This window comes from Taudactylus pleione, unplaced genomic scaffold (genome assembly GCF_031769625.1).
Source record: "Taudactylus pleione unplaced genomic scaffold, aTauple2 ptg000711l, whole genome shotgun sequence".
Taxonomy (NCBI): domain Eukaryota; kingdom Metazoa; phylum Chordata; class Amphibia; order Anura; family Myobatrachidae; genus Taudactylus; species Taudactylus pleione.
The window spans coordinates 4,947,411-4,969,110 of record NW_028285113.1 but is presented as its reverse complement, the minus strand read 5'-3'; the positions used below and the strand labels follow the sequence as shown (position 1 = coordinate 4,969,110).

General features: G+C 48.5%; 1 protein-coding gene across 1 annotated transcript in view; it reads left to right on the top strand.

Annotated features, from left to right (window-relative positions):
- PGR (progesterone receptor) overlaps positions 1-21,700 on the top strand; it is a 114,750-nt gene that overhangs the window by 27,088 nt on the left and 65,962 nt on the right. Inside the window, exon 3 of the mRNA XM_088456753.1 lies at positions 10,605-10,721. Within this exon, the coding sequence (XP_088312879.1) occupies positions 10,605-10,721 (117 nt within the window). The remainder of the gene's footprint in view (positions 1-10,604; positions 10,722-21,700) is intronic.

The window sequence follows — 21,700 nt, the reverse complement described above, 5'->3', positions numbered from 1 at the left end:
TGTGACGGGGGAGTGGTCAAAGAAACGCAGGCGTGTCTGTCTGTTTAAACGACGTTGCATGGGCGTGCATAAAGTAGCCACTGTGACGGCATACGCAGCCTGAGTACTCACTGCGCGCAATGAGACTTGCAATTTCTGAGACAGGTCAGAGGGGCTGTAATTCTGCTTGAGAAGCCGATGTTACCGATATACATGCAGGAGGTCTTACGGATGTGAGAAAGCGGTAGTGGGCGTTTCTATGCTGGCTGAGCAGTTGCAAACATTAGCATATTTTCGCAGAACTGCGTGTGATTACGCATCCGCGATCACAATAGCGATCCGTGTTGCATCAGGCCCTATGTCCATAGTCTACAGTACAGGTATCTGCTTTATAAGAGTTCAAATGTTTGCACCACAGTAACCATAGTTACCTACTTTTAGAACCTCAACTCCTGGGATTGCCCGATCCCACAGGGGATATCAACAGAGCAAGTGTGAGGGGAGCACATCATCCAGGACCCACTTCCCTGGTACTTTCCTCAACCTCCCCGTTATTTGGCAGTGGCATAGTTAGAAACTTTGGGCCTCTTAATACCCCAAGGTTCTAGTTTAATGAATAGGGCTCCTTAAGACCATACTTGCCTACTCTCCTGGGAGTTGCGGGAGGCTCCCAATTTTTCGGGTAACCCCCCGCACCCCCAAAAGAGTAGGCAGTTCTCCCGCATCCCGCCCACTTCCTAGTGATTTTCCAAGAAATTTGACATTTAGCCCCGCCCCCTCCTCACATACCGGCATAGCAGGATTTCCCTGTAAAGGGGGTGGGGCCTATTTACATATGTAGACTGACCCCGCCCTCCGACGCTAAGAGCAGGAGCCCCTCTACGGCTGCTCCCGGAAAGGCTTCAAGAAAAGTCGGTAAGTATGCCGAAGACTCCCTTCAATAATAGCAAAACAGTAAAGCTGGCCACACACTAGACCAACTTACATCCAACCAGCCAACTAGTTGATTGGTTGGAATGAAAATCTGGTAACATATGGCAGTAAATGATGATCAGCAATTTGCTCCTAAATGCCAGAAAACAGATGAAAATGGTCGTTCAGACAAGTTTGTTAAATGTTTGATTTAAACAATTTGTTCAAACAACAGTTTTTGTCCATTTTCCGGCGTTTGGGAGCAAATTGCTGATTGTCATTTGCTTTCATTCCTTACCAGATTTTCATTCCAACCAATGAACAAGTTGGATGGTTGGATGTAAGTTGGTCTAGTGTGTGGCCAGCTTAAGAACTCTCTTAAGCATGAAATAAATGATCTATTTTTTGTGTTAGGTGGATCAATAAAAAAAGAAACGATTTAACTTTATATTTAATAAAATACAGATGTGTCCTCATACACCTATACGCCATACGGCGTGACATGCCTGGCGCCACTGAGATGCTCGGAGAGGTGCAGTGTACTGTCGGTTTCTTTAAATTTTGCCTCTTATGCGCATTTTAGACGCAGCAAAACACAACTCACAGTGTGCTACAGACGCTGGGCTGTGACTTTAACCGCACAGGAATTCGTTTTAAATGTACAAAGTCGCAGATGACTCACAACGGAATGTAGCATGAGAAAAAGTTGTGGCCTGAGTCAGTACGGATCGCAACTGCGAATGCAATAGCGATTACGCACGCAGTCGCACTGCGAATATATGCTACTACTATGCCGTTGCAGCACAACATAAGGACGCCCACCTTACCTTACACATATCCATAATACTTAGCAAGACTGCAAAACCATCTATAACACCGAGTACCATCGCAGCCGCACACACACTTGCACAAGGTCTGACCTTACTCAGGAATTGCTAACGACCACGCACGCAGTGAGTACACAAGCTGCATATGGCATTGTTGTGGATAATTTATGCACAACACTGCAATGGCGTTCAAACGCACTGGCACGCCTGCGTTTCGCCGACCACCCCCCGTCACCACCCCTAAACGGTACTTCCTGCCAATCACTCTGCGATGGGTCTGCGTAGTCACTGCGATCTCAGTCCTGATTGCAGTGGAGTGTTCAAGGACGCACACTGCGATGCATATGCATAATGCAACATTCGGCTGATTGCGTGCGTAATCGCAGTTGCAATCCTCAGTCTCACAGATGTAAACATGTCACACATCAAATTGATCAATGCAATCGAGCAAAGTAGTTTTATCGCTCCCAGTTGTTTTATCGTTGTGAATAAGATGCACATTCTGAGCTAGACACTAAATGCAGCCGAGCCGCCCAGAACCTGTCGCCAAGAGGGGCTGGAACTTTTATTTAGTTAAACTTTATTTGAAGCCTGTGTGTATTTTGCATTCTATTATACGAAGATGACCTGGATGACAAAGTTGCACTGCAGGAATGAAACATTCTAATTACCCAAGCCCAACAGCCAAAGACGATTGGGAAGAGACTGCTTGTCAGGGCAGGACTGATAGCCTTTGGGATGTGGGGGAGGATGTGCTGCTTTCGCACTGCCCAGTAGAGAGGGAATGGTTGAGGAGCGGCATGGTGCACTGTCTACTTTGTAATGATTATGCAGAGCATTTAGGGACTATTTTATTATATGTGGCAAGTGCGCCTGCAAATGTGCTTTACGTCTAGAGTACACATGTTCCATTAACAGAATGGACATCAGTAAATAAGGGTAATATAGAGGTGCAGTTCAAGTAATGTCATGGAAAGCTTCACATACAGGAAAGTTAAACTGGAACTGAAAACAGTCCCAGAATCCTCTTGTTTTAATGATTCAGAGAAACCAGAGCACACAGAGGAAACCCACACAAACATGGGGAGAACGTAGAGAGAGCCTGATTCAGAGCCGGACACTCTGAAAGAGCGCTCGCTCTGAATCAGGGCGTTTTGTTCTTTTTTTTTTGGAGCGGCTTCCTGGCCGCTCGCATAGCTGTGGGTGACCACCCACAGCTATAGCGAGCGGCCATGATGATGGTCACGATGGTCAAGACCATCGCGACCATCGGGCTTGCGACGAGACCCTTGTGGTAGGGTCTCGTTCATCGCAAGCCCCAGAGAGCTTTCGGCTCTAACAGAGCCGGAAGCTCTCCACTGACATCACTCGTGATGTCAGTGGGGCCATCCCTAAACAGCAAGCGTTCCCTCGGGAACGCCTCCGTTTGGGCAGCCACCCCCCAGCCCGCCCACCAAACGGGGCGAGCTGTCACTCAACATCGACAGCTCGCCCCCTTTGGTGCGAGACCCGGAGCGACAGATTGCCCGTTGCTAGCCGGGTCTCGCGCATGCGCACGACGGAGCCGGCTCCGTCGTGCGCATGCGCTGTGGGCCACCACCGACCCGGTTGTGAGCGCTCAGCACTCGCGACCGGGTTTGAATCAGGCCCAGACTCCACTGAAAGGGTGAATGGCTGGTAAGCGAACTCATGACTAAACAGGAGTTTACAACATGGCTAAATATATTCCTGGGACACTTTGCTGCTGACCTGGTACCTGAGTCCACATCATTCTGGCCATCTCTCCCTGAGGAGTCCAGCAATCTCCCTGATTGCACCTTATCCCCATTATTTAGCTGTTATATACTTGAGGGGAAAAAAAAGAAATTGGAGATATATAGATTCAAAGTGCTTAATCAGTGCCATTTCCCTGCATTGGTAATAAGGCACAATGGGACTAACTCAGACACGGACGCTAAGCCGCAGACGCACGCTATGGCCGATTGTCGCCTGTCTGCGCATGCATATGCATCGCAGAGCACGTGCGTGAACCAGTCCTTGCAATCGGGAATCGTGCGCTCTTAGCACAAAGTCTGAGCACTACTTTGAGTGACATTAAGCGCCGTTTGTGGGTGGTATAAGGGGAAGGTGCTTGAGAACGGGGGACTGGTGCTGGGCACGCAGGCATGTCTGGGCGTCAAAACGGGGCTTTATGGGTGTGTATAATTAGCATGGAAGCGTCATTGTATATGTCACTTGGTTGTATTTCAGCCTGCAGTGATCTCAGTGCTTGCGGTGGAGTAGGGTCTACCTCAAGCGCTGCGTGCAGCTCCGATGGCTCTCGATGGTTCTGATTAATCATACACTTCCTGGAGATAACGTGTGTTAAAAAAGAAAAATGGGCCAGGGTTCGGGCATGGTGGCTCGCTTCGCTCGCCACAGATTTATATCCCCTTTCTATGTCCACATGGATAGTTACACTGGTAGCTTACCGGCCCTGCCGTAGCGGTCACGTGGTTGTGACGTCGGAGATCCTTCAACTTGGATCTAGCAACGACTCTACGGTCAGCTGGTCTCCCAACCTGCACTGTGACCCTGGTGAGCTGTTCTATGCAGCAGTTGACCAGGGTCACAGTGCAGTAGCCGGGACACCAGCTGACTGGAGCCCCAAAGGACATCACCGGGGCACCGATCATTCTGGATGCAGGTACAGTAAGTGTTTTTTTTTTTTTTTTACAGTGATCAGCTTGTGGTCTGCTCTGCCTGTTAGAGCAGAGCAGGAGTCGGGGAACTGAAGGAAACCTTTGATAACGACATCTCCAGGTGGCGTTATTATCACAGAGCTTCCCCCGGTATTTTTTCGCAATATATTTTTAGTAACTTTGGCCAGATCACATTTCCCCTTACAATTATGGGAACAGCTATCTGCTTACTAAAAATATGTTATAATTATGGCTTGGGGTAGAATTTTACGAATTCTACTCCAATTGCCCTTTAGTAAATTCATGTGATACTAAAATAATGTGAAAGGTGAGAAAACACCCTTTTTCACTTTATTTTAGTAAAAATAATGTTAATAAATAGAGCCCTAACTGCTTTGGGGCTGTTTACATGTGGATGTAAGTCAGTGTTAGGACACGCCTCTCAGATGTAACAGTACACGCCCATCACATGTATGACACACCCCTCAGATGTAGCAGTACACACCCACTTTACCACTGCGCTCATAGGTGGCGCTTTCACAATCTCCCGGAAATGTATACTCCACATGAACCTTGAAGCAGGGGCGCACTACAATCCCCATTGTGCTATGTTTATTAAATTTGATGGTAGTGTACATTTTGCATTTGAAACAACTATCTATAGTCTATTGAGTAGAGCTTTTTTTTTTTTTAGTAATCGCAATGTGCTCCTGCAATCAGAGGAGCGCATATCTCTGCATTAGTCCCAGTGTATATAGAACTCTAGCCGCTGGGTCAGACTGGTACATACTGTATGTTACAGTCAGGCCCGCTGAGAGCCGCAGTGGGCCCGGGCAATAGGGCGTGGCCTAATCGCGGGAGGCGTGGCCACGCCCCCCTCCCCGGAAAAACAGACAGATATGCAGCGCCGCTGCGCGCTGGGAGGGGGGGCGCTCTGTGCCCCCTCAGCCCTGCTCAAAGCCAGTGGGGCGCGATCAGTGTGATCGCTCCCCCCCACAGGCTTAGGAGACTGCTGCTCAGCAGCCATGAGCAGTCTCCACTGCAGCTCAGCACACGCTGTGTGCTGGGCTGCTGTGAGGGAGGGGGAGTGGCACCTGACCCGGGCCTCCGCCGGGCCCCTCAGGAAGCCCGGGCCCCGGTAATCTGTACCCGCTCCCCCCCCCCCCTCTCGGCGCCCCTGGTTACAGTACTGGATATTGGTTCGCAGATGAGCAGTTCCTGGTAGGTGTGAGGTGTAATTTTGGTGATGGAGTAAGGCTGAGATTGCTGGTACCAGTGACCACTTTCATATTTTCCTAGTACAGTCTGGAAATTTCCCCTTTCAAAATAAATGATTTTGTGCTACTTTCCATAATTCTTTCTGTAGCCCAGTGTTGACTTATTCACTGGCGCTAGGTGATCCGGAAAATAAGCCGACAATGCAAAGCCAGTAAGATACACGTAAATGTACCCAACTATCAGATAGCAGATGAGTACAGTTTCCTCTAATGTTTTACAAAGCAAACCACTAAGAAGGCAGTCACAGCCAGCCGTGCCGGCAGAGCCAGATGGTCTGCAGTCATTAGTGATAATAAGTGTCGTCCTTATTTGCTGAATGCGTTTTCGTTTCTTTTATGTGAATGAGCAGGGAAGCCCTCCTGATGTGTGCAGGCCGGCTGGCATAGAGTTTCTGCTTGGCATGAGGGGGGCCAGATAACCGGTAGTTACAGATTGTATGCTTCCATTCTGAGGCCATCTGGTGTGTACAATGGTATACGTTCAAGATGCCGGTGGACGGGATTCCAGATGTCGATATACCGACACCGGAATCCCGACGCCCACCATAATGACGCCGCCATCCTGAAGACATCAGGATACTGATATCCGGCATCCCGACCGCCCCGAAATTAAGTATACGGGTAAGTATCGCACTTAGCCCGGGGATGGTGAGGTTAGGTTTAGGAACCTCCCCTGTTGAGTTAGGGTAAGGCACTCCCCGGGAAGGGTTAAGGTTAGGCTGCGGGAAGGGGGAGTTATAGTTAGGCACCACCGTAGGGTTAGGCACCACCAGGGGAGGTTAGGGGGGAGAGGGGCAGGGTTAAGGTACTGCACCATCGGCATTCCCGCGTCGGCATTTGAACCGCCGGCATATCATACCCATTCCGTTTACAATATATCCTCCTTATTATGGCAGAAATTGGTCATAAACTCACAGTAGAGTGTAAATGAGATGTGCGCTTGGGGACATATTTCTTTTGAATTGTGTTCTGCCCCCGATAACAAAGACTCCTTATTGCTGCAATTTGTGGCAATAAGGAATCGTTATTCATCAGAAGGTATGAATCCTAAGTCGCTAAGACAGAGGCTCTGATAATAACCCGCCCCGGCAATCAGTAACAAGTAAAGTGATCACGTATGGGATCATTGTACTTTGGGCCTGATTCAGAGCCGGACGCTATTTGCGGACGCTCGTTCAGAAAAAGGGGGTGGCTATTTAAATTAAGCGCTCGCTCTTTGCGGTCTGTTGACGCCTCTATGTCTGAACGAGCAAACGAAACATGCGCTCGCTATTTTTTTAAAAACGCCCCCTGGCCACTCGCATCCTACGTCATCTCCGCTATTTATTTGATTAATGGAGTACATCGAAAAGCGTATGAACTGCTCGCTATTCTTGTGGTAGCATTTTCCTACCGCAATCATGCGAGCAGTTCAGGCTAAAAGACAACCAAGTGACGTGGTCGATGACGCTGCTTTGTTAATTATGCACACCCTTAAAACGCCCGTTTTGACCGTTTGGCACGCCTGCGTTCGGATCTCCACTCCCCGTTTTCAAGCACCTTCCCCTGTTACCACCCACAAACGCCTCATCCTGTCACTGAAATTAGCAGGCATTCGCTATTTTGCGAGCACACGATTTCCCACCGTACTGACTGGTTCGCGCTTGCGTATTACAAACCATACGCATGCGCAGTTGTGCTAACATCGCTCGGAGCAAACGAGCGGCTCTGAATCAGGCCCATTATGCTTTTGCTCCCCCACGCTTCACTCTAAGGATCCCGCTCGAATGATGAGAGGATGCTTTGTGGTCTGAAATTGAGCGACCGCGGCAGATATCCATGTTAAATGTAGGGAATATTTACATTTTGCATGGATTCCCTCCAGGGATTTCCCGTAATTTCAGTTTAATAAATATGGCTCTAAAACTCTATTCGTTTTAAAACGAAGCAATTTGCTAACTATTTCATATGTTTTTCCCTGATTGTCGTCCATTAAAGTAAAAAAATGCAGAAGATCACCATCTTCAAAGTGACCAATCACAGCAGCTGATTATGTGCGAGATGTACTAAGCATCGCATCCACAATGTGTTACATCCCGCCTCTTATCAGGTACATATCGGGGTTAATTACCCTGGTATGTACTTAGAAATGCAATTAAAATAGCAAAGGACAGCTCTCCCGATAGCTGTCCTTTGTGATAGCCTCGGATAGAGGGACTTCCAAGTCTAACACCCAGAAGTCCCTCTGGCGATCCTATTAAATCTCGGAGGGATTTGATTGGATCCCTCTCAGGGGGCGTTCCAATAAGAAGCCTACAGTCTTCTATTGGGTAACGCCATCTGAAGATGGCATTATCCACTGGGACAAAGCGATGCATTCCGGTGTTTAATACATATAGGAAATGTTGTAAAACCCTCATACTGCATTTTTGAGGGTTTTACCACAATGTTTCAGTTTAGTACACCTGTATTTGCTGTTGTGCATACAAGATATGGGCTAGGAGTGATATTTTCTAAATCATACTCAGGGGTGTATCTAAGGGTCAGAGCGCCCCTGGCAAAATAAGCGACTGGCGCCCCCCCTCCACCCCCAGCTCTCCCCCTCACAGCCCCGTCCCCTCACACAGCTTTTACTATTTTAATAGTAAAAAACACACTTTTACTTCCACATGGAAAACAAACAGCCTGCCACCCTTCTAAGACCCCACTCCCCAGCCAGCCCTAGCAGGTCCCCTTCTGTGACCCCACTCCCCAGCCAGCCCCCATTCTAAAGTCCCCACTCCCCAGCCAGCCCTGGCAGGTCCCATTCCGTGCCCCCAATGCCCACTTACCTTGTTGTTGCAGTGGCCACGGCTCCTCTGTCCTCTCTTTAGCACTGGTCATGCGCGCCGGGTCTTCTCTCCACACAAAAAAAACCCTGATCTCACGGCGCCGGCAGGTGCGTAGCCGTGCACTACAGGGAGCTGCGTGGATGAGGCTGCTGCTGCCAGCCCTCTCCGGGCTTGTGCAGCTTCCCGAAGTGCACGCCTGCCGGCGCCGGGAAATGAAGGTGTTTTTTTTTTTTTGATGAGAAGACCCAGGACGTATCTACCACCTGGCCAAGGATGGCACAGCTGGGTGGCACCCCCCCTCGGCGCCCCTGGCGTCTGCCATCCTGGCTAATGTGTAGATACGCCCCTGGTTATACTTGCCTACTCGACAGGAATGGCCTTCCCCTGCACCTCCTCCACACACCCTTGTGTGGGAAGGGGGGTAATTACACGATTTGTGATGAATCGCGTGATCGTGGCCTCATTCCCTGCTTTAGAATGCTGGTAATCTCGCCATTGTGTAGTGGGGACGGGGCCACGATGACGCAATTACGTGGTCATGACCCCGCTCAGCCCCCAATGTAGCGTCAAGTCCTTGCCACGCCCGCCCTTATGTCGCGCCATGTTCCTCCACTGTGCCAACCTGGCTGAATGTCAGCAAGTATGGTCTAGGTACATTGGACCTCATTCAGAGGCGGTCGCACGGAGCGATTTGTCGTAGCAAGCGATGTTTTTTTCAACTACGCATGCGTGTACATGGCAGTGCGCGTGCGCAAGCCTGTCTTCCCGACCGCAATCCTCTTGCTCGCTAGTCACTACGAGGTCGTAGCTGTGATTGACATTTCGTGCCGTTTGTGGGTGGTTACAGGGAAACGTGCTTGTGAACGGGGGTGTGGTGGTGCGCACGCAGGCGTGGTTAACCTTAAAAAGGGCGTTTTAAGGGCGTGCATATATTACTGAGCGAGACATCACACACGTCATCTCGTTGCAATAATGACGCTACTGCACGCAGAGCTAAGGGTAGCCCAGGGTCTACCTTAAACATTGCGAGTGCAGGCGATGGTTTCTGCCTCAACCGATGTTTGTAGGCAATTAACAATGTAACAGGTGTTAATCGTGCTGACGTAGGTTGCCGCCTGCGACCGACTCTGAATTAGGCCGTAGAGATAGGGGTGTGCTTTCATTGTTGTGGGTGTTTCCGCGCTTACGATGTGTGCTGCGACTAAGCGCTCATTTTGCATATTCTCGATCACTTTGGGTGCGACCTATCGCTTCCGTGTGACCGCCTCTGAATGAGGTCCCTTGTGAGATCTCTCACATCTTGGCCTCAATTTCCATCTTGATATTGTGCCTACTATATGATATATTTTAAATAGATTGGGCCGTTGTTCAGATGGATTAGAGCTCATTGGGCCTGACCCTGAGTTGGACCCTAGTGGAAATGCAGACGGATGTTGAGGATCTCAGCATACTGAAAATCAGAATATACTAAAATAAAAGTTCCCATAGCAACCTATCTTCTAGCTATCTTATATCTAGTACATTCTATAAAATTATAGCTACAATAAAGCTGATTGGTTGCGGTGTGCAACTACTGCACCTGTCAACTTTAGAAAGTTTGGTACATCTCCCCCATAGTGTCCAACGCTTACATTAAAGAATGGTCTACAGCATTAGATCTTCTGCTGGTAATATATGCAAGATAAATCTCCTAGACTTTATTGCCCCGTGGACCAGACAATTGGCAGGTGTGTCCCATTTAATGCTTCTCTGCAAGTAGTGAACGGATGCCGGGTGCCTTTACCACTGGTGCAATTAATGCGTTGGAAGGAGAGTGGGGCACATTTAAAGTGCCAAGCACAACCATGGTGTGTGGCCAACTGGCAAATGTGCACAACCTCTGTCTAATGCTGGGCACACACTGGCCAACATATAGTCAATTGAACGGTCAATATATCATGTGTGTTGGCCAGTGTGTATAGACGATATGTCTGTGAACGACGACATATCTGATAAGAGTCCTAAAGTGACACATAAATAAAAACTGCTGCTGTAAGTCAGTGCTTGGTATTCATTAATGTAAACTAATTCTCTATTATGAATAGGTAACTTAGTCTGTGTTTTATTCTCATAATCTAGGGCAACACAATTATTTATGTGCTGGACGGAATGACTGCATTGTTGATAAGATCAGAAGGAAGAATTGCCCATCGTGTCGGCTTAGGAAATGTTGCCAAGCAGGCATGGTTCTAGGAGGTAAGAATAATTTATTTTCTAATTATACAGGTTGAGTCTCCCATATCCAAATATTCCAAAATACGGAATATTCCGAAATACAGAATAATTTTGGCATGACTGAGATAATGAAACCTTTGATTTTTGATGGTTCAATGTACACAAACTTTGTCTAAGGCACAAATTATTACAAATATTGTATAAAATTACCTTCAGGGTGTGGGTATAAGGTATATATGAAACATAAATGAATTTAATTTCTGTACACAAACTTTGCTTGAGCCACAAAATTATTGTAAATATTGCATAAAATTACCTGCAGGCTGTGTGTATAAGGTGTATGTAACACATACTGTAAATACATTCTGTGTGTATATTGCGGTCCCATTCCCAAGATATTTCATTATGATATGCAAATATTCCAAAATACAGAATATTCCGTTATCCAAAATACCCCTGGTCCCAAGCTTTTTTTATATGGGAGACTCAACCTGTAATATAAATACCTGGGATGTATGAACTTTGTTTGATATAGAAGTGTGTTTGACACCCAATGCTCCTGCATCAGGAGCCTCAGGTTACTACAAAGTAGTTGGGAGATCCTCTTTCAACTATATAACTCTCAGTTTGTGGCTTCCTGCTGCCTCCATCCTCTTCCTTGCATCATGTCCCTGCCACTGTCACATGCAGCCCTGTCCTCACTAACATATCACTCATCTCCTGATATACTCTGTGCTGCTGGGGGACCTTTCTCCTCCCACTATATAAGTCTCAGTCTGTGGCTTCCCACTGCCTCCATTCCCCTCCTCACATCCTGTTACTGCCCCTGTGAGAGAGAGGTGTGTTCCCGGAAGAGGAGGAGTCTACAGGTGAGCTGCTGTGCTGGACTGCAGTGCTGCTGCTGGAAAGCTGCTGATGTTGCAAAGGAGAGATGGCTTCCCCTGCAGGCTTCCCCAGGCAGAGTTGAAGTTGAACCCAGGCAGAGTTCTCCTTGCAGAGAGAAGCACTTTTTCAGGTGCTGAATGCTGACTTGGCATAGGGGATCCTGTGCCTATGCCTAGGAAGGCGAGAGCCCGGGTGTCTGTGGCAGCTGGCCAGCCTGTGGCGATGAAGAACAACAGGGAAACAAGTGCGGGTGCAGTGAGGGAACTGCAGTCGTCGGACGCTTCCTGCGATCTGGAGGCTGTTCCAGATTTAGCGGCTAAGTCTGTCCCGGCGGCTCCTTCCAAACTGCCAGTGGTGGTATGCCAGAGTGAAGTAACTTGGGGAGGTATTGCAGGCCCCACTGGCAGTGAAGCGAAGGCAGTGTGGCCACTCGAGGTAGGCGAGGAGGTTGCTGTGGATGAAAATAAAAAGAAAGACAAATTCAAGTGGGATCGGCCAGTGCTGCCTGAAGATGTAGGCAGCCAGAGGAGGATGGATAGAACAGAACATGTGGGAGCTGAGGAGACGTAGGCAGCCAGAGGAGGATGGATAGAGCAGAGCATGTGGGAGCTGAGGAGAAGTAGGCAGCCAGAGGAGGATGGATAGAACAGAACATGTGGGAGCGGAGGAGAAGTAGGCAGCCAGAGGAGGATGGATAGAGCAGAGCATGTGGGAGATGAGGAGAGGTAGGCAGCCAGAGGAGGATGGATAGAACAGAGCAGGTGGTAGCTGAGGAGAAGTAGGCATCCAGAGGAGGATGGATAGAACAGAGCATGTGGGAGCTGAGGAGAAGTAGGCAGCCAGAGGAGGATGGATAGAGCAGAACATGTGGGAGCTGAGGAGAAGTAGGCAGCCAGGGGAGGATGGATAGAGCAGAACATGTGGTAGCTGAGGAGAAGTAGGCAGCCAGAGGAGGATGGATAGAGCAGAGCATGTGGGAGCTGAGGAGAGGTAGGCAGCCAGAGGAGGATGGATAGAACAGAACATGTGGTAGCTGAGGAGAAGTAGGCAGCCAGAGGAGGATGGATAGAACAAAGCATATGGGAGCTGAGGAGAAGTAGGCAGCCAGAGGAGGATGGATAGAACAAAGCATGTGGTAGCTGAGGAGAAGTAGGCAGCCAGAGGAGGATGGATAGAACAAAGCATGTGGGAGCTGAGGAGAAGTAGGCAGCCAGAGGGGGATGTATAGAGCAGAGCATGTGGGAGCTGAGGAAAAGTAGGCAGCCAGCGGAGGATGGATAGAACAGAACATGTGGTAGCTGAGGAGAAGTAGGCAGCCAGAGGAGGATGGATAGAACAGAACATGTGGGAGCTGAGGAGAAGTAGGCAGCCAGAGGAGGATGGATAGAACAGAGCATGTGGGAGCTGAGGAGAAGTAGACAGACAGAGGAGGATGGATAGAACAGAACATGTGGGAGCTGAGTGTTATGCAAAAGTGTCTCACCAGATAAGGCAGGAAAACTTGGTTTGTAGAGTAGCCTGCGAGGAGGGCAGGATTTCTTGGCTAGATGAGTTGCCTGCCAGGAGGGCAGGATTTCTTAGCTAGATGAGTAGCCTGCCAGGAGGGCAGGATTTCTTGGCTAGATGAGTTGCCTGCCAGGAGGGCAGGATTTCTTGGCTAGATGAGTTGCCTGCCAGGAGGGCAGGATAACTTGGCTAGATGAGTTGCCTGCCAGGAGGGCAGGATTTCTTGGCTAGATGAGTTGCCTGCCAGGAGGGCAGGATTTCTTGGCTAGATGAGTTGCCTGCCAGGAGGGCAGGATAACACAGGCTGAAAATAGTTCAGGTGTAAATGTACAGTTTGATTACACACAGTAGGGCTGAGAAAACTGTAGCTGCTGATTATACAGAGGAAGCACGGACCCAAAGGCTTGGGCCTGCATACACTGAGCACAGCATGTAGATGGTGAATAGTTCAGGTGTAAATGTACTGTTTGATTACACACAGTAGGGCTGAGAAAGCTGTAGCTGCTGATTATACAGAGGAAGCACGGACCCAAAGGCTTGGGCCTGCATACACTGAGCACAGCATGTGGATGGTGAAAACAGACAGCAGGCTAACAGCATTCAGAGCAGAGTGGAACAACAGTCTTGAATAATTGAGCTACCTGCTGAAGCCTGGAAGGCAGCGTGGAGGGAGACGGAGAGTGGTAAATAGAAGCAGCGGCTGAAGTGTAGACAATCACTGAGGATAGCTGGAACAACCAGACCGAGCTGTAGGAGGAAACTCTATAACCGGTGAGGGGGAATGAATCTGGAAGCTACAAATAGGAGGAGCAGCCAATCAGCAGCATATGGAGTATGAGTCACTCTCTGCAGCATCCCTGGTTCTTGGTAATCAGTGCAACCGGATTCTGAGTCAGTGTAGCTCCCGAGCCGGTGGGAAACAAGCCGCTGCCACGGCTTGTGACACTGAGGAGAAGAAGGCAGCCAGAGTAGGATGGATAGAACAGAACATGTGGGAATTGAGGAGAAGTAGGCAGCCAGTGGAGTATGGATAGAACAGAACATGTGGTAGTTGAGGAGAAGTAGGCAGCCAGAGGAGGATGGATAGAACAGAGCATGTGGGAGCTGAGGAGAAGTAGACAGCCAGAGGAGGATGGATAGAACAGAACATGTAGGAGCTGAGGAGAAGTAGGCAGCTAGAGGAGGAAGGATAGAACAGAGCTTGTGGGAGCTGAGGAGAAGTAGACAGCCAGAGGAGGATGGATAGAACAGAGCATGTGGGAGCTGAGGAGAAGTAGGCAGCCAGAGGAGGATGGATAGAACAGAGCAGGTGGTAGTTGAGGAGAAGTAGGCAGCTAGAGGAGGATGGATAGAACAGAGCATGTAGGAGCTGAGGAGAAGTAGGCAGCTAGAGGAGGAAGGATAGAACAGAGCATGTGGGAGCTGAGGAGAAGTAGGCAGCCAGAGGAGGTTGGATAGAGCAGAGCATGTGAGAGCTGAGGAGAAGTAGTCAGCCAGAGGAGGATGGATAGAACAGGATAGGAATAGGAGGAGCAGCCAATCAGCAGCATATGGAGTATGAGTCACTCTCTGCAGCATCCTCGGTTCTTGGTAATCAGTGGAACCGGAGTCAGTATAGGTCCCGAGCCGGTGGGAAACAAGCCGCTGCCACGGCTTGTGACAGTACCCCCCCCTTGACGCGGGGTTGAAGAACCCCCAGAGCCTGGTTTAAAAGGGAAATTCCTGAAAAAACATCCTCTTCAACCTGGGAGCATGTAAGGCATCTTCTGGAATCCAGGAATGTTCTTCCGGACCATAGCCCTTCCAATGGACCAGAAACTGCAACCGACCTCTAGATACTCTAGAATCCCGCACTTTCTCAACCACAAACTCCTGTTGACCGTGGACCACCACCGGTGCAGGCCTGAAAGATCTCCAGTTCCCAAATCTATCTGACTTATGGACTGGCTTTAATAAAGAGGCATGAAAAGTGTTGTTATTCTTTAACGAATTTGGTAGTTGGAGTTTGAAAGCAACTGGGTTAACTTGAGAAATGATCCAGAAAGGACTAATAAACCGAGGACCCAATTTGTGAGAGGGTTGCCGGAGTTTGATATTTCTAGTGGATAGCCACACTAAGTCCCCCCTTTTGAACGTGCAAGGCCTCCGATGTCTATCTGCCAATTTCTTAGAATGGAGAGATGCCTTGAGGAGATTATGATGCACCTTGGCCCAAATACCACGGAGTCTGGAAACAGTCCCTGCATCAGAGGATCTGGAGAATGATAAATCAAATTAATTGGCCCGAGGATGTTGGCCCGTCACACAATAGAAGGGTGAAACTGAAGATGCAGAGTGACAGGAATTGTTAAAAGCAAATTCAGCCATGGGAAGATGAGACACCCAATCATTCTGGAATTTTGAGACGTAACACCGTAAATATTGCTCCAGGGTTTGATTAGCATGTTCTGTCTGCCCATTAGCCTGTGGGTGATATCCTGAAGACAAGCTGAGACTGATACCCAGTGCAGTGCAGAAACATCTCCAAAACCGTGCAACAAATTGTGTCCCACGGTCGGAAACAATGTCACAGGGAAGACCATGCAAATGAAAAATATGTTCCAAGAAGAGGACAGAAAGTTCTTTGGCAGATGGCAATTTGGGCAGAGGAATAAAGTGCGTCATTTTGCTAAAGCGGTCCACGATAGTCCAAATAACTGAACAGCCAGCAGAGCGAGGAAGGTCCACAATGAAGTCCATCACAATGTGTGTCCAGGGTCTTTTTGGTTAGGAAAGACGAAGCAGTAATCCTGATGGTGGGGTACGAGGAGTCTTGTTACGAGCACAAACCTCACATGATGAAAAAAACAAACTCCAGAACGTCCAAAGCCAAAGACGGCCACCAAACCGCACAAGACATTAATTCAATGGTCTTATTGATGCCTGGATGTCCGAAAGCCCGTCTCACATGGAAGTCCTGTAGGACAGCTTTTCTCAAATTTACAGGAACAAACAGGCGATTGAACGGTCTACCAGGAGGCGAATCCTCTTGAAACATAGACAGACCCTCAGCCAAATTTTGAGATAAAGCCACCTGGATACAAAATCTGGGAATGATGGATTCTTTGATCACAGTATCCTGTTGGACAGGAGTGAAACTCCTGGACAATGCATCAGCCTTGATGTTAGTAGATCCGGGTCAAAAAGAAATGAGAAAATTAATTCTGGTAAAAAATAATGCCCATTGTGCTTGCCTGGAGTTAAGCCTCTTGGCCGATTCAATGTATGCCAAATTTTTGTGGTCGGTGAGGACAGAGATCCGGTGTTTGGCTCCTTCAAGCCAATGTCTCCAATCCTCAAAAGCTAACTTAATGGCAAGCAGCTCCCTGTTCCCAACGTCATAATTACACTCGGCTGAAGAAAATTTACAGGAAAAAAATGCACATGGATGGAGTTTGCCATCCAACGGATTATTCTGAGAGAGAATAGCTCCTGCCCCAATCTCAGAGGCGTCCACCTCAACCACAAAAGGCAGATCTGGATCTGGATGTTTGAGAACAGGGGCGCTGGCAAAAGCAAGTTTGAGATGTTCAAAGGCCCGAACTGCCTGACTAGGCCAGTTAGAAGCATCCGCACCTTTCTTTGGTTAACTCTACTATGGGGGCAACAATGGAGGAAAACGAGCAATAAATGTCCGATAGTAATTGGAAAAACCAAGGAAATGTTGAATGCCTTTCAATGTAGTAGGCTGAACCCAGTCCAATACTGCTTTAACCCATCCAGGATCCATGGAGAAGCCATGAGGAGACATAATATATCCAAGAAAAGATACTTGCTCCACATGAAACTCACACTTCTCCAACTTGGCAATTAACGAATTCTCTCTCAATTTAGATAGGACCTGACTGACATGCTGGACATACTGGTGCATGGAGTGAGAGTAAATGAGGATGTCATCGAGACAAACAACCACAAAAATGCCAAGAAACTCCAGGAGTACATCGTTGATAAAGTCTTGAAAGACTGCTGGAGCATTAGCCAATCCAAATGGCATAACTAAATTTTCATAGTGCCCAGTATGCGTATTGAACGCTGTTTTCCATTCATCTCCGGTCTTGTTCCGGATCAAATTATAAGCTCCACGGAGATCAATCTTGGAAAAAATGGAAACTTGCCGGAGCTGATAAAAAAGTACAGAGATCAAGGGCAAAGGGTACGAGTTTTTGATTGTGATTTCGTTCAATGCCCTAAAGTCAATGCAAGGACGTAATGATCCATCCTTCTTCTGGACGAAGAAGAAACCAGCCCCAACCGGAGATTTAGAAGGACGGATGAATCCTTTAGTCAAGGCATCCGCAATATACTCCTCCATGGCCTTATTCTCAGGTATAGAAAGAGAATAGAGACGACCCTTGGGTAACTTGGCTCCTGGTAACAGCTGTATGGCGCAATCATACAGACGATGAGGTGGTAGAGAATTGGCCTTTGATTTAGAAAAAACATCTGCAAAAAGATGGTATTGAGCAGGAAGTCCTAGAAGAGACTCTGAGACAGCAGAGATAGCCGTCTGGATGGGTGTAGATAAACAGCAATTTTGACACGCTGGACTCCATTTGACAATATCCCCCGTAATCCAATCAATGTCGAGATTATGGGTCAATAACCATGGAAACCCCAAAATGACGGGAGCAAACGGACACTGGAGTAGCAAAAAAGATATCATCTCCGAATGCAAAATTCCAACTGAGAGACGAAGAGGTGGTGTCTTGAATTTGATAAGACCATTAGCCACCAGACCACCATCTAACCCACAAATAGGAACCTCTTGAGGTAAAGGAACTGCAGCTAAACCTAAGGAATGAAAAAATGATAAGTCCATGAAGTTCCCAGCAGCACTGCTGTCCACAAACGCAGATACGGAATGGACGGATTGCGACAGATGTACCACCGCAGGAACTAGCAACAAATTTTTTAAGGAAACAGATGCCAGGCCTAAATGTAACTCCTCTTTTACATTCAGATGAAATCTTTTACTGGCCTATGTGGGCAAGATTTCAGCGGATGACCTCTAGCTCCACAATATAGGCAGAGGCCTTGAGATCATCGTCTTTGTCTCTCCCTGGGCGATAGCCGGAAAGCTTCCAGTTGCATGGGTTCCTCAGAGTCCTCCGCCAGCAGTCAGGAAGGTGACTGAAACGACTGTACAGAAAGACTGTGTTCTCGTTTGCGTTCTCGGAAGCAACGGTCAATACGGATGGCTGAAGAGATTAAGTCGTCAAGGGACTCAGGTGATGGATGTTGGACCAAAATGCCCTTGATGGCATCCGAAAGACCCAAGCGGAATTGGCTACGCAATGCCGGGTCGTTCCATCCTGAATCCACTGCCCATCTCAGAAACTCTGAGGAATAATGCTCTGCGGGATTCTTTCCCTGCCAAAGAGCCCGCAGCTTGGATTCGGCCAAAGAACTACGGTCAGGATCTGCATATAATAATCCAAGAGCATTGAAAAGGCATCTACTGATAAAAGCGCAGAATGTGTTGACGCGAGACCAAATGCCCAAGTCTGTGGATCTCCATGTAAGAGCGAGATCACTAATCCTACCCGCTGAGTCTCGGATCCAGAAGATAGAGGTCGGAGACGAAAATAGAGTTTACAACTCTCACGGAAGTTCAGGAACTGAGTACGGTCTCCAGAAAACCTATCAGGGAGATTCATTTTAGGTTCCTTGGGAACGGCTCCAGGAGTGGATGCCCGAACATCCTCAAATCTTATAGAGAGCTCCTGAACTTTTTGGGTAAGCACTTGGATCTGTGCGGCAAGGATTTGTGCAGGGTTTTGAGCCTGCTCCATAATGAAGGACACGGAACGCACAGACTTAAATACAAAGTCGGCCGGTTATAATGTTATGGAAAAGTGTTTCACCAGATAAGGCAGGAAAACTTGGTTTGTAGAGTAGCTTGCGAGGAGGGCAGGATTTCTTGGTTAGGTGAGTTGCCTGCCAGGAGGGCAGGATTTCTTGGGTAGATGAGTTGCCTGCCAGGAGGGCAGGATTTCTTGGCTAGATGAGTTGCCTGTCAGGAGGGCAGGATTTCTTGGCTAGATGAGTTGCCTGCCAGGAGGGTAGGATTTCTTGGCTAGATGAGTTGCCTGCCAGGAGGGCAGGATTTCTTGGCTAGATGAGTTGCCTGCCAGGAGGGCAGGATTTCTTGGCTAGATGAGTTGCCTGTAAGGAGGGCAGGATTTCTTGGCTAGATGAGTTGCCTGCCAGGAGGGCAGGATTTCTTGGCTAGATGAGTTGCCTGCCAGGAGGGCAGGATAACTTGGCTAGATGAGTTGCCTGCCAGGAGGGCAGGATTTCTTGGCTAGATGAGTTGCCTGCCTGGAGGGCAGGATTTCTTGGCTAGATGAGTTGCCTGCCAGGAGGGCAGGATAACTTGGCTAGATGAGTTGCCTGCCAGGAAGGCAGGATTTCTTGGCTAGATGAGTTGCCTGCTAGGAGGGCAGGATTTCTTGGCTAGATGAGTTGCCTGCCAGGAGGGCAGGATAACACAGGCTGAAAATAGTTCAGGTGTAAATGTACTGTTTGATTACACACAGTAGGGCTGAGAAAACTGTAGCTGCTGATTATACAGAGGAAGCACGGACCCAAAGGCTTGGGCCTGCATACACTGAGCACAGCATGTGGATGGTGAATAGTTCAGGTGTAAATGTACAGTTTGATTACACACAGTAGGGCTGAGAAAGCTGTAGCTGCTGATTATACAGAGGAAGCACGGACCCAAAGGCTTGGGCCTGCATATACTGAGCACAGCATGTGGATGGTGAAAACAGACAGCAGGCTAACAGCATTCAGAGCAGAGTGGAACAACAGTCTTGAATAATTGAGCTACCTGCTGAAGCCTGGAAGGCAGCGTGGAGGGAGACGGAGAGTGGTAAATAGAAGCAGCGGCTGAAGTGTAGACAATCACGGAGGATAGCTGGAACAACCAGACCGAGCTGTAGGAGGAAACTCTATAACCGGCGAGGGGGAATGAATCTGGAAGCTACAAGTAGGAGGAGCAGCCAATCAGCAGCATATGGAGTATGAGTCACTCTCTGCAGCATCCCCGGTTCTTAGTAATCAGCGGAACCGGATTCTGAGTCAGTGTAGGTCCCGAGCCGGTGGGAAACAAGCCGCTGCCACGGCTTGTAACACTGAGGAGAAGAAGGCAGCCAGAGGAGGATGGATAGAACAGAACATGTGGTAGTTGTGGAGAAGTAGGCAGCCAAAGGAGGATGGATAGAACAGAGCATGTAGGAGCTGAGGAGAAGTAGGCAGCTAGAGGAGGATGGATAGAACAGAGCATGTGGGAGCGGAGGAGAAGTAGGCAGCCAGAGGAGGATGGATAGAACAGAGCATGTGGGAGCTGAGGAGAAGTAGACAGCCAGAGGAGGATGGATAGAACAGAGCATGTGGGAGCTGAGGAGAAGTAGGCAGCCAGAGGAGGATGGATAGAACAGAGCATGTGGTAGTTGAGGAGAAGTAGGCAGCCAGAGGAGGATGGATAGAACAGAACATGTGGGAGCAGAGGAGAAGTAGGCAGCCAGAGGAGGATGGATAGAGCAGAGCATGTGGGAGCAGAGGAGAAGTAGGCAGCCAGAGGAGGATGGATAGAACAGAGCAGGTGGTAGTTGAGGAGAAGTAGGCAGCTAGAGGAGGATGGATAGAACAGAGCATGTGGGAGCTGAGGAGAAGTAGGCAGCCAGAGGAGGATGGATGGAACAGAGCATGTGGGAGCTGAGGAGAAGTAGGCAGTCAAGGGTGGAACATGTTGGATGGGGAGAGCACTGTGCTGTTTCTTTTCTGTTTATATGCTGAGCACTGCCACGACCTCCAACCTTGATCTCGAGCGAACTACTGCTCATGCGCTGCTTCTTCGCACATCTTTGAAGTCTGTCCTCTACAGTGAGAGGATGTGCTGCCCCTGACCATCTGTGCCACATACAAGAGAATGTACTGTGCGCCAGGGACTGTGCCATTTACTTGAGATACTACAACCCCACTGTGTCACCCCCTATGACTGTTAAAGAGCCACTGCCATCACTGTATGTGTATACCGGTGTGTGCTACTCCATCTATGCACAACACCTGCATTAATCCCGAAGCTCTTGGATGGATGTGTCTCTTACTACTGTATGTGCATGATTACAATTAACCCTTGTTACCAGTTATAGAACCAATAAGCCTGGTTAAGTTATCTGCCATGTGGACAGGCTTCCATCGCACACCTCTGACATTTTTCAACACCATAGGTTCTGCCAGTAGAACAAGTGTTTGAGAGGTTATAAGCAGTAGGTAACCGGGGAGGGAGGGTGGAACAGATCATGTGGGGGCTGATGATAAATAGCCAGTTAGGGGGAGTTGAGTGGAACAGAGCATGTGGCAGCTGATTAGAAGTAGACAGCCAGGGGATGAAGGGTGGAACAAAGCATATAGTGTAGGTGTGGGGACTGCAAGGGGTATATTTACTAAAGTGCAGGTTTTTGGAAGTGGAGATGTTGCCCTTAGCAATGGATCAGATTCTAGCTATTATATTCTAGAACAGACCTGGCCAACCTGTGGCTTTCCAACTGTTGTGAAACTACACA